This window comes from Panthera pardus, unplaced genomic scaffold (genome assembly GCF_024362965.1).
Source record: "Panthera pardus isolate Hobbes unplaced genomic scaffold, ASM2436296v1 HiC_scaffold_3, whole genome shotgun sequence".
Lineage (NCBI taxonomy): Eukaryota > Metazoa > Chordata > Mammalia > Carnivora > Felidae > Panthera > Panthera pardus.
The window spans coordinates 50,817,387-50,833,823 of NW_026526876.1; the positions used below are offsets into that span (position 1 = coordinate 50,817,387).

General features: G+C 37.3%; 1 protein-coding gene across 3 annotated transcripts in view; it reads right to left on the reverse strand.

Annotated features, from left to right (window-relative positions):
• Nucleotides 1-319: 319 nt before the first annotated feature.
• The window catches only part of TAF15 (TATA-box binding protein associated factor 15), a 28,569-nt gene continuing 12,451 nt past the window's right edge, over nucleotides 320-16,437 (reverse strand). For 2 of the 3 annotated variants that reach the window (XM_019423977.2, XM_019423976.2), the window contains exons 8-16: nucleotides 9,852-9,886; nucleotides 9,200-9,232; nucleotides 7,874-7,983; nucleotides 6,728-6,857; nucleotides 3,965-4,057; nucleotides 2,766-2,847; nucleotides 2,561-2,649; nucleotides 1,936-2,452; nucleotides 320-649 (exon numbers count right to left, since the gene is read on the reverse strand). In XM_019423977.2, coding sequence (XP_019279522.1) covers nucleotides 610-649; nucleotides 1,936-2,452; nucleotides 2,561-2,649; nucleotides 2,766-2,847; nucleotides 3,965-4,057; nucleotides 6,728-6,857; nucleotides 7,874-7,983; nucleotides 9,200-9,232; nucleotides 9,852-9,886 — 1,129 coding nt within the window. In that variant the 3' untranslated portion in view covers nucleotides 320-609. Of the gene's footprint in view, nucleotides 650-1,935; nucleotides 2,453-2,560; nucleotides 2,650-2,765; nucleotides 2,848-3,964; nucleotides 4,058-6,727; nucleotides 6,858-7,873; nucleotides 7,984-9,199; nucleotides 9,233-9,851; nucleotides 9,887-15,879; nucleotides 15,925-16,437 lie in introns of all 3 variants that reach the window. The other variant, XM_019423975.2, reaches the window with a different exon arrangement.

The window sequence follows — 16,437 nt, forward strand, 5'->3', positions numbered from 1 at the left end:
AAACTGCCATTAAAGTGACTGTATCAAAACCATCTGGTGAGCCTGATATAGATTCCTAGGTCTAGCTCCCCACACTTAACAAGTTTTGACCAAGTAGACCTGGGGTGAGGCCTAGAAATCTAATCTTGATAACCTCCTCGGGTAATTCTGACATGCAGTCATTCTTGCAAATTACTACTCTAAACAGAGCAGGAGCTCAGTATTGTTAAAAGTAACGTTTTAAGTTAATGAAACAGAATGAATTTCCTAATTCTTTAGGGTTACAGTCTGCTGTAACTGAATCCTGAGTGTGATAGAACAATGCACTAATGTACAAAAGTCCACAAAACAAGCAGCCTTTATTGCAGTAATACAAAACACTTTCCATTTTGGCAATATTTTACAACGCACTTAGCTTCAAGGGTTGGAAAGGAGAGGTGGAAAACTAAATGGGGAAATTTCAATGGACATTTCTAAAAGAAAAACTGTCCCAGCCCTCCCACCCAAATAAAAATCCAAATGTCACTTAATTTCACTACCCAAGAAGAGGCCACGAGGAAAGCAGCAGGCAAAACTCTGGCAATTTCACTATGGATCATGTCAGAGACAAAGGAACATTCAAAACAGTCATCAGTATGGTCGGTTGCGCTGATCATTTCTGTAGTCGTTTCTAGGAATGAAAAATAAAGAGCCAGACTAAATTCTAATTTTCTACCAAGGGGGAGCATCAGACACTTCCTCAGGGTGCTGGTGACTGGCATCAGCTTGACAATTTCTGTAAGAATGACACCATACCTAATTTATTTCTCCACTCCTAGAAGTGCTTAATAAATATCTAATTTATCAGCTTTAAGACCCACAAAGTTCCTGGAAGATTTTGCTATCACTGAGTCTTAAAAACTTTCCATCTACAGTAAGGACTCTAAACCGCTGTCAAGCACTCTTAACAGACGAGTGGCATAACAGAAAAAGGAAAGCACACATTTTCATGTAAGAATTCTGGGTCTGCCACTTACTATGTGACCTTGGAAAAGTTACACAACGTTTCCTACTTCACAAAATGGGAAATACATCTACCTCATGGAGCTGAGGACTAAACTAAAGAATAGAAAGACGCTTCCACAGGATTTGCTATACAGTAAGACATGTTCAATAGATAATTACTAGTATCTAACAATTATATAGCACTTACTGTGGGCCAGGAACTGTCATTACATGATCTAATACAACTCCATGAAGGAGGTATTACTGGCTCCATTTTATAGATGGGAATGCTAATGCTCCAAAGGGTTAAGTAACTTGCCTAACATCACACAGCTAGTAAGTGGTGAAGCCAGAATTCGAAACCAGAGACTTCTTATCTCTGAACTTCATGCTCTTAACCATATGCTATACTAATTCTCACTACCCTATACTGCATCTGGCATACAGATGCTTAGTATAATAATTGAAGTTGTTTTTCATCAACTTTTCTGCCTCTACACCATTCATGTGCACAACACACTCCCATCAGTACCATCAGGAATTTTCATCTGGAAAAGGGATTACCAGACTCTCCAGAGAGACAACTACAGGGTGGCAGGTGTCACATGTGATCTCAGAAAATGCCCCTATGAAAGGTGTGCTCCCCTCACTTAACATTAAGAACCTCTGATTTACATAGTTTCAAATTACTTCTCAATCTCAATTAACTTTAGCCATGAGAAAGAATACCACAGCCATATACACACTCTCATACAAATATAGATTTATGAAACAATTTCCAAAACAAAATGAGTTTTAGAAATTTCTAAGCAGGAAAACTAAATGAATCTTCTCCATCCTAATTGAGAGTTTCCAATGAAAAATTCAAGTTCCAAACAACTGGACATTAAGAAAATGTGACAAAAAGGGCTCGGATCCTAAACCCTAGGAGCAGTAAAATAAAAAGATTAACAAGTACATTGTAATACTCACCTTCCTCCCATTTTGCCTCCATAGCCACCTCGGTCTCCTCCATAGCCACCACCACTCCTGTCTCCTCCATAGCCTCCACTTCGGTCTCCACCATAGCCACCGCCGCCACGGTCTCCTCCATAGCCCCCCCCACTTCGATCTCCTCCATAGCCGCCTCGGTCTCCACCATAGCCGCCTCGGTCTCCACCATAGCCACCTCGGTCTCCGCCGTAGCCACCTCCTCGGTCTCCTCCATAGCCTCCGCCTCGGTCTCCCCCATAGCCTCCGCCTCGGTCTCCTCCATAGCCGCCGCCTCGGTCCCCACCATAACCGCCGCCTCGGTCCCCACCATAGCCGCCCCCACTTCTGTCTCCACCATAGCCACCCCCACTTCTATCTCCTCCGTAGCCGCCGCCACCACTTCTGTCTCCTCCATAGCCACCTCCACTTCTGTCTGCACCATAGCCGCCTCGGTCTCCACCTCTTCCCCCACGACCTCTATAGCCCCTCTCTCCACCATAGCCTCTTCCTCGGAAATCTGCAAGGTAAAAATGCAAATCAGCAAGGCCAGCAGAATAATGTAAAGCACGCTTAATGCTAGTCAGAAGATAAATGCCATGGAATTGCTGTTAAAAAGCTGACCCACCTCCTCCTGAGGGACGAGAATCCTCTGGTCTGGGCTCATTACACTGGTTGCAGGAATTCCTTCGAGCAAAGTTCATATTTCCACATGATCTGAGAAAGGAGGAAAATAAAAATGTTCAATAGTTTCCAATTGATTCAGAACCCCCTCTTGCATCCTCTGACCCCAATCCCAACCCTATTACTGACAAAATAAATGAGATACTTACGGATTAGGGCAAACCCAGTCCCCACTTTTGGGGTCTCCACCTCTCCCCTGAAAGCCTCCACGACCTCTGTATCCTCCACGGCCTGGGGGAAAGAGGAGTAGGGGAGAAAAACTAGCAGTAAACATTAATGAAACAGAGGAAAAGCCAGAGCAAGTACCCATCAATAACTGGGCGGCCACCCCCAAAATGAACCCCTTATGGTAGGACCCTGATTCTTTTCATTTGAGGCTTTACTTAGTAAATCCAAGAAATGTGGGAAAAGACCGCAAGCACATAATACAGTGCATTATTTAATGCACTAAAAAACTTCAAAGTCCACTTTCTATAATACCCTCCTTAGTCTGAGAATCTCAGTGATAAAGGCAGAGAAAACATATTCCAAATTTAAGAAATTAAACACAATAGAAATGAATTAAGATGACGGCAACTGTATCAGGGAATTTATAAACTGGTCAGATTACCTAATTAAGTATCATTTAAGCAACTGTCTCCTGATCTCCAGGTGAATAAAAAACTGCTACACAGCTTTCCAAAGGGATTTCTAGAACCTTCTTTCAACTACTTTCTTAGCTATTATGACACCTTATTTACCCAATCTCCTTTCAGTACCCACTCTCACTTTAAGATATAAGGAAAAAGATGGAGTGCCTGGGTGGCTCAGTTGGAGTGTCCAAGTACTCATTTCAGCTCAGGTCATGATCCCAGGGTCGTGGGATTGAGCCCTGTGCTGAGCATGAAGCGAGCCTGTTTGGGATTCTCTCTCTCTCTCCCCTTCTCCCGTGTGCCTGTGCCCTCTCTAATAAATAAAAATTTCTTTTAAAAGAATTAAAAACTAAGGGGTGCCTGGGTGGCTCAGTTGGCTAAATGTCCGACTTGGGCTCAGATCATGATCTCACAGCTCATGGGTTCAAACCTCACGACGGGCTCTGTGCTGGGAGCTTGGAGGCTGAAGCTGTGTCTCCCTCTCTCTCTGCCCCTCCCCCGCTTGTGCGCTCTCTCTCTCTCTCTCAAAAATAAATATTTAAAAAAATAATAATTAAAAACTAAAATAAAATTTTTAAAAATTAAAAAAAAAAAAGATTTAAGTAAAAAAACCTAGGGAGAGAAAGAAGTAGTAATTCACACAATAGAGACAGACCATGGACTCAAATTCAAACCCTCTGTACAATATCCAGGCCTATGAGCAACAAGTATCTTACCTCGCCGCCCACCTCCACTTCCACCTCCTCTCATGAATTCAGGTCTTCTGGTAGCAAAGGACACTTTAATGATGTTGCCATGGAATTCTTTTCCTAAGAAAAAAGAATATAATTTTAAAGAAGTGCTACTCCACATCTTACCTCTCAACAAAAATATAAAACTGTCTTGGAAACTTTTAGTTTCAGAGTAATAACAGACATATCCTCACAGAAATTCAAACACACTAGTATTCCAAAGAATCAAGGTAACAGTGTTAAAACATGATTATCATCTACTGAATAGAGCAGATCTATCACTGGGACCCAGTTACTTTTTACTGAGTAAAAAACCCACATCTAATATTTTTTTTATGGAAAGAGCCAAATGCAAAACCATGTGTGTAGTATGCTACCACTTCTTTTTTTTTTAATTTTTTTTTTACATTTATTCATTTTTGAGAGACAGAGACAGAGCACAAGTGGGGGAGGGGCAGAGAGAGAGGGAGACACAGAATCTGAAGCAGGCTCCAGGCTCTGAACTATCAGCACAGAGCCCGATGCAGGGCTCGAACTCACAAATCATGGGATCATGACCTGAGCCGAAGTCAGACGCTCAACCGACTGAGCCACACAGGCGTCCCAACTACCACTTCTACTTTTTAAAGGGAATTAGTGTGTGGGTGTGCACATATACATGTGTACACATACCTTTACAAGTACACATACGCTATATATTCACTGCCTATTATGCTTCACTCTCAGCAGGGGAAAGATCACTGGGGATCAAAGGTGGAAAGAAAGCTCATTTTTCACTATACACTTCTGGTACAGTTTGAAACTTTTTTACCATATGCAAGAATTAGCTTTAAAAATAATACATGCAAAAAACTGCATACATATGTAATTACATACATGCACACATACATATATTCTGCAGCCTCACAGCCTTAGAGACAGGAATTAATCTTTTTATTTTGTATTAAACAAGAGAACTGACATATAAGGAAAAGGTACCCAAGGATTTTATAAAATGGTCAGAATTGCAGGAGCCTTAGCTCCCTGACCAAAGCACTCATCATTGTGGCTGGCAACTTTTCACAGTACCAGACAGTATAACATAAGAAGCCACTCACAGATCAGTATTTTCAAAGCTGTAGAATGAATGACCTGAACTATGGAGTTAGGTTTAAGAGGCTCATATGCCCTGTGGGCAACAGGCACAATAATTTTTGAATATGTATGAGCAAAAGAGATTGCTTTTTAATTCACCAAAACTATGGCAAACACAGAAAAGTGAGGAAAAATGGACCTAGCCTTCAATAGCAAGGTGCTAGTCCTGACAGATTAATGCAAAAAGGTAAACAATATTAAGGTGAGGACAGATAGAGAATCCAATCTCATTTTTGAAGAGGAAATGCAATTATGTTTTTGAAAGACACAGGTACAATAATCTCAGAAGTGGAAGGGACCTCAGGTGTCTGTCAATCTAATTAGCACGGTTAAGTCCTTTAGAGACAGTGGAGCCAGACTGCCTCAGTTTGAATCCTGACTCTGTCAATTATGCTATGATCCTGGAAATTATAGAGCTTCTTTGTGCTTTAGTTTCCACATCTATAAAATAATAATAGAGGGTTTGTCTCATAGGGTTACTGTGAGGATCAAACTGAGGATCATGTAAAGCTTTTAGAATTATGCCTAGACTATAAACCACAGTTAACATGCAGTGTTACTTCTTATTAGGGTACAAAACAATGAATTTCTAATAACATGGGGAAATGACTATTAAAATGTTAAGTGAAAGAAGCATGAAACAAAACTACATTTGGAATATAATGATAAACTATTTTTAAAATACATTTTAAGAGTGGAAGGAAATGTAAGTAAAAAATATTAGCCGGGGGTGCCTGGGTGGCTCAGTTGGTTAACCGTCCGATTTCGGCTGAGGTCACCATCTCGCGGTTTGTGAGTTTGAGTCCCGTGTCAGGGGGGTGCTGACATCTGACATCTGACATCTGACATCTCAGAGTCTGGAGCCTGCTTTGGATTCTGTGTCTCCCTCTCTCTCTGCCCCTCCCCTGCTCATGCTCTATCTCTGTCTCTCAAAAATAAATAAATGTTTTTAAAAATTTAAAAAAATATATACTATCAGGGCACCTGAGCATCTGACTTTGGCTCAGGTCATGTTCTCACATTTCATGAGTTCCAGCCCTGTGTCAGGCTCTGTGCTGACAGCTCAGAGCCTAGAGCTTGCTTTGGATTCTGTGTGTGTCTCTCTCTCTCTCTGTCCCTCTCCTGTTTGCTCTCTGTCCGCCCCCTCTAAAAAATAAACAAACATTAAAAAAAAAAAATTCTTTTTTAAATATTATCAACGGTTATCTCTGAGTAGAAAGGACTGGATGCTTTACTGCTTTCTTCTACTTTCCCATAGTTTATTTTCAGGGGAAAAATGTCTTACCATTTCTTCCAAATATGTATTAACTTTATATTTGAAGGGAAATTAATCTAAATTTACAAAGAACAGATTTAAGCAGGCCAACCCTCTAAATCTCCATCAGAGTGGCTTCAAGCACGAGGCATGATAATAAGGAAATATTTGAGACAAACAAGGAGAGAGCTCATCTGTCTCATTTCTAAAGGTATATAAAAACTCTGGCCTGTTTTTTTAATAGAATACCCACAAAAGTAAACATGAAAATAACCAGTCTACCAGAATATAGTTTGACTTCAAGACTGGACAACATTTATCCAAACTGCATATTGAAACTGTATGAATGAGGTATATACCATCGAACCAGTCAATGGCTGCCTTAGCTGAAGGAGGGTCATCGAATGACACTGTTGCCTCTCCTTTGGGCTTCCCTGTGTCCTTGTCTGTATACAGATTTATCATTGGTTTTCCAGTCTTCTTATTTGTCTGAGAAACAAACAAGTTGGTATTAGTGTTTTAAGAAAAAGTGATCATAAACCAGATAAAGATTTTTTAAAAAGGAATTCACATATACATACTACAAATACTATGTACCTAATATAAAAATGAGGTTATCTATAGGTTCTGAAAAGGAAAATTCTCTTAAGATACATTAAGTAAAACCCAAGCTATGAAAACAATACATAATACACTGTTTTATCTATGTATAATTTCTTTAAACCCACACAAAAAAATGTAGATAATGCTTCAGGTAAATATATACCTTATAAAACATTTAAAAAAAGGTCAGAAAGAATGTACACCAGGCAAATTTAACAGACTGCCACTAATGTATACACACTGAAGCTGGCTGGGATGGGAGTGGAAGACAAAGAATGTTTACTCTTCAGAACTGTGCGAATGTTTTACATGTCATGAGTAAAAAATTTCTTAAGAAATTTTAACTCCCAAAGAAAGAAAAAACATGAGTATTACACAGAAACCAAACAAGAACAATTGCAAACTGATTTCAGGCAATTGCTACAATCTACTAACACTATTCTAACTGCTGCTTTCTAGTTGAAAACATGAAAATTACATGCATGAAACAAACAGTACACAAGACACAAGTAAACAATGAATAACATAGTTATGGAATAAAGCATTATATATTGGGCTAATGTACAGCTCAGTTCGCATATATTGGCATTTCAGAATCCATAAAATGTTCTCACAATCTCATTTCGTTCTCACAATTTTAGGACCTAGGCAGAGACTATTTTTAGAGCCCAAGATTGAAAGCTAAAGCTGTGGCAGGCTGTGGAAAGACAAACACAAGGAATAAAATTTTCATGTATTTAGCAAATTTAGCAAAAGGCCTACAGACATGGGTGATCATGTGTATAAGGGAATTTTAAGAAACAAACCTTACTGGATATGGGCTTACAACGTAATCTATGTATCTTAACTAGAATTTGTTAATAATTATGAGATTTTCAACATAAGCTATACTTTCTACTCACCTTAATAATTCCTATTTGCTTAAAGAACTCCCCTACTTGATCTGTAGACACACCCTCCCCAAGTCCTTGCACAAAGATTGTGTTGTTATCTGAATTATCAGATTCTGAATCTAAGGGGAAAAAAATTATGGTTAATTTTACATATCCTTGGTTTTACTGCATCCTGTTTAGTAATCAAGAGCAATAACTAATTGTCCAATATTCAACTGTTTCTATGACCAAAAGGAAAAAGAACCAATACACAAAAAAATCTTGTATCAACAGGCAAAGTGGTCACCAGTTTTTTGGTAGCAGGCCAATTCTTACAACTAAACTGCAGTTAAAGTGGATCAAGTCCACACTATGTGAAATACAGACCAATTAAGCAGATCTTAGAAATCTTGCTCTTTAGATTCAGATACAGGGCTAAAGTTCATGAAGAGATGAAGAAAATTAGTATAAATCAGCATTCCTTTCTTTGGAGAGCTTTAACTCTTTATAGCTAATCAATACTTGTAAGGCTCTCTAGTAGAAAATTCTCCAAATCTGACACTTTGGAGTTCCAAGCAAGGCAACCACAAGTGCTGGTTTCTTGTCCATTGCAATAAACTTTGTAGATACCAGACCGTAAGGGCACCTTGACACACACCTTACCTTACACGCACACTTTTGGATTAATACAACAAAGTAAGAAAGGAGTACAAAAATTCATCCATCAAGGGATAATTCAGAAATTGCCTTCCATATAAAATACTTTGGCATCTTAATAAAAATAAAAGTTCTGATTTCAATATGTATTAGAAGTTTTTGCCTCCAATATATTTTTAATAACTAAATCATAACTCCCAAAAGGCTGCAGGTGGCCTTGAATTTCATTCAAAAATAAAAGCTACATGAAATGAGTGACTTCTGCCTAGAGTAAGACAATTCTCTCAGGTAGGAACTTCGGTTTCTTAAGCCCACTAGGCAGACTACCAATCCAATGCAGTATTTTCTTAAACATAGTTTTTCTACTTCTAATTCCCCAATGATACCAACTCTCTCGTCTGACATGTAGTATTTAAATAAATAATGTTAATTAGCAATAAAAAATCAAGTTTTTTCTTCACAAAAGAAAAAGCAGAATATGGGAAACCACAAACACAGCAATTTTCCCCAGCAAACTTTCCAATCAATTTCCCTGAAGTTTTCTTTCTGATGTATTTTTAGAAGTGAAGCTCCCCAATTCCGGAAGCACTGTCAAATTAAATCTTCCTCCTGTCTTAACTCCTCCAACTTTTTTTCCTTGAAAAATTGGAAAACTAATAGTCTCTTAATGGCAAAGTCACAAACTACCATAAACCTTACCAGCATCTGGTCTGGGTCCATAATCCCTGTGACCTAAGGGAAAAGAAAAGAAAAAGAAAAAAAAAGCTATTTAAAGCAACTCATTAGAAATCATGAAAAAATAGTAATAAAAACCAAGGCATGAAAAGTCAAAACTTCCAAAATCCTTGAAAGTCAACCATCACAGATTTACAAAGTAAATATATAAATTAAGTTTTATTAAGTTTAAGAAATCAAGATGAAAGTCACTATTTCCTTAAACTTGTCCCAGACAGTACCCGCCACTTTGGCATTATGCTAGTTATCACTTTTGTTAAGCTCTGGTTGTGAAGGCTGATTGGAAAACCCTAATAATTTAAAAACACCATGTCAGCTACCTTTATTAAAAAATGTATTGTCAAAATCCACTGAAAGTCTCATTCATTGGTCACCACAGACTCTTTCATGCAAATTCACTGCGTAGAAACCCACTGGACTGTTTGAGATCAACTCTGACTTTTTAATGTTTTCTTTGACATATATATATGTATATATATTTAATTTTTTTAAAGCACACAACACACACCAGCCTCAACAGAGTAAGAAAGGGCTTAGACTGCGTCTGCGGGATATTGGTGGCTTTTAGATTTATATAGCATTTCCACTGAAACATTTTGGGATACTCAGCACTTACCACCAAAATTTTTGAAGCCACCGCGGTCACCACCACTGCAGAGGAAAAATTGAAGAAATGATTTCTTCCTTAAGTCTCTAATGTGCTGAGCCCTGGGCTCAATCTACACTTAACTGTCATAAGTAGAGCGCCTAGGGAAACAGTAGCACCTCTAACTTTCCAGTAAATTCTATTTCATAGACTCCAAAATGTTTTCACCTAAGTGTTTTCCCAAGAATCTATTTCCACAAGGGTTCCTTTTCAAGTTTACTACAGAATGTATCTAAACTACTTTTAAAATCTTCCCAACCCCACGCCAAAGGGATTCTATTCATATCATAATTTAAATGCTGGAGGCACAGAATGAAGAATGATAAACTAGAGCAAACATTCTTTCCAAGGGGATATTTTTTAAAATATGAGAATAAAGGAAAAAGACTGAAGAACAATATAAAGCTAGGTTAAGATTTTGATAGCAGAATAGGTGAGGTAAAAACTTTAGTATGTTCTACTGTGAAACCAAATTATGGGTTTTATGAGATTAAAAAAAGGTATAAATATACACAAAAGTGAGCCTGAAAGTAGTCTTAAAAAATCTCAAATCATTCAGAAATATGATAAAATGAGCACTAAAAGAAAGCATAACTTAAAACAGCCCTCCTATACCCAATATAATATACTAGATCTCCTCATATCAGAGCTACTGAGATTCATGCTGCCAAATGCTCTGTAACACCAATCAGTAGACCAGATCAGAGACAGAATGCAACATACTCCAATATCCCAGCTACCTACAAGAAAATGACTCTATCTGGCATATTTCCACTACCAGATAAGTCAATAGTCCTTGTGTGTATAAATTTATATAAAAAAATCAAGACACTGTCTAAATACTCATACATTAAAAGCTTTTCTCTTGACTGAAGTAACCCTCTAGAATTCATGTGCTGTCATGGAAATAAAAACACCCAGTTTTCAGATGGTGATATCTAATATTCTACTACCATTAATCTTCTACTATAATCCAAAAAATTAACCCAATACACTAACGTCTCTTCACTGCTTAAAGCCTCTCCTATAATACCAACACAGCCCCTTCTAGTCTCTAGATAGATGGCTTTTCTGAGCCATCCTGAAAAAATCACCTCAACTAAATGAGAAAGCATTCTTCTTTTATAAATCTCTTCTGCTACCTTGATGTAAAAAATATCCCCTTGCAACCAGCTTAGTATAGACACATGCATCTTGATCTGCTATTAATTTTACTTGTTTTCCAGGAAAACTATAAAAAAAAATAAGGCTATTTCAAGGCTATAGAGACAATATAAAGCTCAAGTCTTTTATATACATATAGTTTCCCATTGAGTCTCTAAAGACCCGTCTTTCAGAACAGTACCCAAGCTCTCCCTACACTTCCAAATGACCTGTGTATCACCACTTAACTCTTTTAAGAAAGGAGAGCCAACAGAGAATAAACTGCCAAAAATCTTATTATTAGAAACCAAAATATCTCTGGTTTCTTCAAAGATGATCATGAGAACTCAAAAAAAATTTTTTAAAGTGAGGAATGAACTAGTGAAAATATCAAGCCCATATTCCTGTCAGGAGGTTAAAGTCCCCAAGATAAAGTAGATTCTTTAAATAGGAAATTTTCAAGTAAGTGCTAGAAGAGACCCCTTTTAATTATTTTGCGGTCATGTTAACCAAATACCAAACTGTTCATCTGGCCACAGTGGAAAGAAATTTTGAAACTGTATACATCAGCTAATTCCTGTCATTTCTATTCTGGCCAGCAACATAACTTTGAACAATAAAAAAAGCAATATCACTGCAAAAATGACATTTGGGCACCTGGGTGGCCCGGTCGGTCAAGCAACTGACTTCAACTCAGGTCATGATCTCATGGTTTGTGAGTTTGAGCCCCGCATCAGGCTCTCTGCTGTCAACAGAGCCTGCTTCAGATCCTCTGACCTCCTCTCTCTCAAAACTAAATAAAAACATTAAAAAAGTGATATTTGAATAGGTTTATTATTTCCTGTTTCTCCAGAGAATGACATTTTAACTTAAGTCACATATACTGAGCATTTCCTTTGAAAATACAGCAGCTGCTTAAGATTTCAACACAATGGCCATAAATATGAAAACACCATAGTCCGTTTGAGAAAGTACTAGTCTTCAAACTAAGAGACTCAGGATATAGTCTTTACTATCACTGATCAATCTTGAAAAATTAGACAAATCCGTAATTCTCCTAGGCTTCAGTATCCTCCTTCACAAAATAAGAGTTTTTACATCCTTGCTGCTACTCAAAGGGTGTTCCAGGGAAGAACAGTATAGGCAGAGCCTGGGAACATCTTAGAAGAGCAGCATCTCAGGCCTCACCTCATACCTACTGAATTATAATCTGCATTTTAATAAGATCCCCAAGGAATCCCCACATGTAAAGTTTGAGAAGCACCAGTCTAGATGATGTAGAACTCTAGGTGAAGCTTTCTTTCAAGTTCAAATGTTTCAATCATTTTTCTCTTCACTTATTAAGAAATTCCATATTAACATATTCTATTACAATCCCTTATAAAGAAATTAATTATATTAAATATACTAAATAAACCTCAAATAGCACTAGAAGATGGGCCTGTGGTTAAGAATCTTTCAAACCTGTAGTCAAGTTTCAAGTCCCTTTTCCATATACTAAGTTAAAGCTTCACTAACCAATTAGGCCAATGAAGTTATGTGAAAATCTAAGCCAAGATGTTACCACAACAATTTTTCTTCCCAGAAAAAGCAGCAAACTTGTACACATAAAGAATTCCTAAAGTAAATATATATTAAGGTGAAGTAGTAGAGGTATTTAATGTAGAGTTTAGACACTCAGATTTATGGCTGAGCCCCCTGCATAAGAACCCCAACTGTATATTCTTGACTCAACTACAGAAATTGTCCCCCAAGTTCAAAACCACAATGAGCAGCCTACCCTAAGGTAGACTCTGAGGGTTCTTCCACTGTTACGGTATTACGTATTTAGAGAAAATGGTCATTCAATTTCAGATATTAGTCGAGAAAAAGTTCTTTAACAGAATCTCTACTACAAATCTTTAATTTAAAAAAAATCTAGGGGCACCCGGGTGGCTCAGTCAGTTAAACGTCCGACTTTGACTCAGATCATGATCTCGCAGTCCATGAGTTCAAGCCCCACCTCAGGCTCTGTGCTGACAGCTCAGAGCCTGAAGCCTACTTCAGATTCTGTGTTTCCCTTTCTGTCTGCCCCTCCCCCACTCACACTCTGTGTGTGTCTCTCTCTCAAAAATAAACATTAAAAAAAAAATCTAAATATGTCTATTCAAAGACTTAAACAGCCAAAAAGTAAAAGGACAATACAGAAAATTCTGTTCCCAGAAAATCCATTATCTAGAGAGAAAAAGGAACTTAGCTAAAATTTTTAAAAGACCAGTTAAAAACAAACAAACAAAAAAAACAACCACTGTGCTTATACTTTCATAGTAGTAAATCCAAAATACAATTTTTTAGGTGTGAAGAAGACTAACACTAATTCCAAATGTAAATGATTGGATGGATTTAAATACCATTCTCAACACTAGATATATTTATGTTTTATTTCCTCCCATATCTTGTATTATGTGGTAAAAAGGCTCTCTGGATTCAACATTTACCCACCTTTCAGAAAGCCAATATATCTATCATTCTAGAGCTACACTGTCCAATACAGTATTCAATAGCCACCTGCGGCTAATAATCATTTGAAATGTGGACAGTCTAAACTGAAATGTAAATATAAAAAAAATATACATTTAGATGCACTCTAAATACAAAAATACAAAATGGATTTCAAAGTCTTAGTATGAAAAAAGCAATGTATAACCTCCAAATTTTTGTACTGATTACATGATAAAATATTTTGGGTATATTAGATTAAGTAAAATATATTATTAAAATTAATTACACCTGCTTACATTCTTTTAACATGCCTACTAAAAAATTTTAAATTACACAGGGCACCTGGATGGCTCAGTCAGTTAAGCGTCCAACTCCTGATTTCAGGTCAGGTCATGATATCATGATCCGTGAGATCAAGCCCCATGCCAGGCTCTGCGCTGATAGTGCAGAGCTGGCTTGAGATTCTCTCTCTCTCAAAATAAATAAAGTTAAAAAAATTACATATGTGGCTCACATTTGTGACCCATATTACATTTCTATTGGGCAGTGCTATTCTAGACTATCACCTGAACATTTTAAAGGGAACTAATCAAAAATTCCTGTAAGACACTCAAAATTCAAGATGACTTTTTTTTAAGCTTAAGATATTAAAGCCTGGGGGCACCTGGGTGGCTCAGTCAGTTAAGCGTCCGACTTCGGCTCAGGTCACGATCTCGCGGTATGTGAGTTCAAGCCCCGCGTCGGGCTCTGTGCTGACTGCTCAGAGCCTGGAGCCTGTTTCAGATTCTGTGTCTCCCTCTCTCTCTGACCCTCCCCCATTCATGCTCTGTCTCTCTCTGTCTCAAAAATAAATAAACGTTAAAAAAAAAAAATTAAAAAAAAAAAAAGATATTAAAGCCTGAAAAGAGTTACTTAATTTGATGACTTAATCATGAAAAATGGCAATCTATAAAGTTCTGGCAATTTTGCAATGCATTCATCACAATGCTGAAGTTAAAAACACATAGAGATCTTACAGCCTTAAGCTTCTAGTCCACTAAGTGATCAATTTTAAATGACAATTAGATATTCATTCTTTTTTGCTGCAACTGCTTTTTCAAGAAAAACACTGTTTCCTATAGTCCCTATAATTTTCACACATTTTCTTTCATATTTGGAAAGCTGACAGCTTTTTTGGTTTGTATTCTTCCTCTAGCCAAGCAATCATACAACCTGAGTCTAAGAATACCCCATCCTTTACAACATATCCCACCCTCACCCACAAACCATGCTCCTTCTTCTTTAAATATAAACCTAACTAATGCCAGATATTCTTTAAACAGCCCTGAAAGGATTGTATTTTCAACCTTGATGTAATTTTTTAAGTAAGATGATTAGAAACACAAATGGGAGTGTTGATGACGACTAACAAAAAATGTTTGGATATTTTTGGTACTTAAATGTAAAACCAAGTGTGAAAAAAAAATCCTGAAACTGGGCATTTTTACTCTAATTCAAAATACTTTATCCCTATAAATAAGCTAAAAAGCACATCTTGAGCAAGATATTGTAACACATGAAAATCACATGAACTTCAAATTTCCATATCCGTACATGAAGTTTTACTGGAACACAACCATGTTTATTTATATATTGTCTATGGCAGCTTTGGTGCTACAAGGGCAGAGGTAAGCAGTTACAACAGAAACCATATGGCCCAAAAAGCCTAAAATATTTACTACGTGGCCTTTCATATAAAAAATTTACCAACCCAATACAAAGAATAATCATCATCCACGTGGATTTCTAAAAAAGGCCCTTCATGAACATGCCATCTACTGGCTTGGCGGGGGGGGGGGGGGGGAAGGGTATAGGTAACAACTGGACAAGACCCCCTCCCCCAATCCTACCATGAACTAGATCAGTATCATTTTACTTAAGATATAGTGGGCTTCTACATAAGATACTGTGTGAAGAGATTCTAAGCCTAAATACAATTTGAAAATCAAAAACTTAGTTCATGATCAAGTCTGGACCAAAAATTATACTGAAATATGTTGCCAAGGAAATTATAAAAGTGATTAAAAATAGGACTCTCAAGTTGGTTATGGTATGGAGCTTCCCTCTTCTATTAAGAGGTTCATTCAAGGCCCTTTCAAATCTCTGATTCTAAGATGAGTCATCTCTCAAAGATGAAAATGTATTTTTAAAGATTTCCCTACCTGCCTCCTCCTGAAAAGTGGGATTCTACCATTTTCAGACACTGTCATAGTTTAATAATTTATAGCATACAGCTTCCTTATGAAGAAAATTAAACCTATGATATCCTGCAAAACATGTAGCATTCCAAAGAAGCCAATTATCTAAAACATATTAGCTGGAAAATTAAATATACCTGTTGGTTATCTTGTTTGGGATTCTGTTTGAGGTGAAAGGGAGGCTATTAGGTAGAAAGTAAGCACCATGTCACTTAACACTGTTCACTTACATCCACATGATGGCAGGCTGCTCACTTTGATAATGAAGAGCACACAATAACATATTTGTATATTGTAAACTGACTTTGGTTATCAATCAAAAGACTTAATGTTCAGTCTTATAAACATTTACCAAGTAAGTTTAGGCTTTAGTTTTTCCATAATATCAATATACTGAATACTGAACACAGAGAAATATAAGCCAGTGACCAAACTCCTGGCTCACTTGAAGAAATAACAGTGCTGTATGTCTCTCAGGTCAGCTGAGGGGACAGACAGTCCCTAAGATGCAAAAGAGTGAACTGGTACTGATATATTATTAAGTGTCAGTTAACAGGCTACTAACAATTTCAATTCCCAAGGAACACCGTTATCTTTTAAGGCCTGTGTACTTTACACATGAATTTGCAACCTGAAAACCTCACCTGAGTGTCCTCAACAGATGTCAGTTATTTTTTTCATTCTTGTTTTTAGGG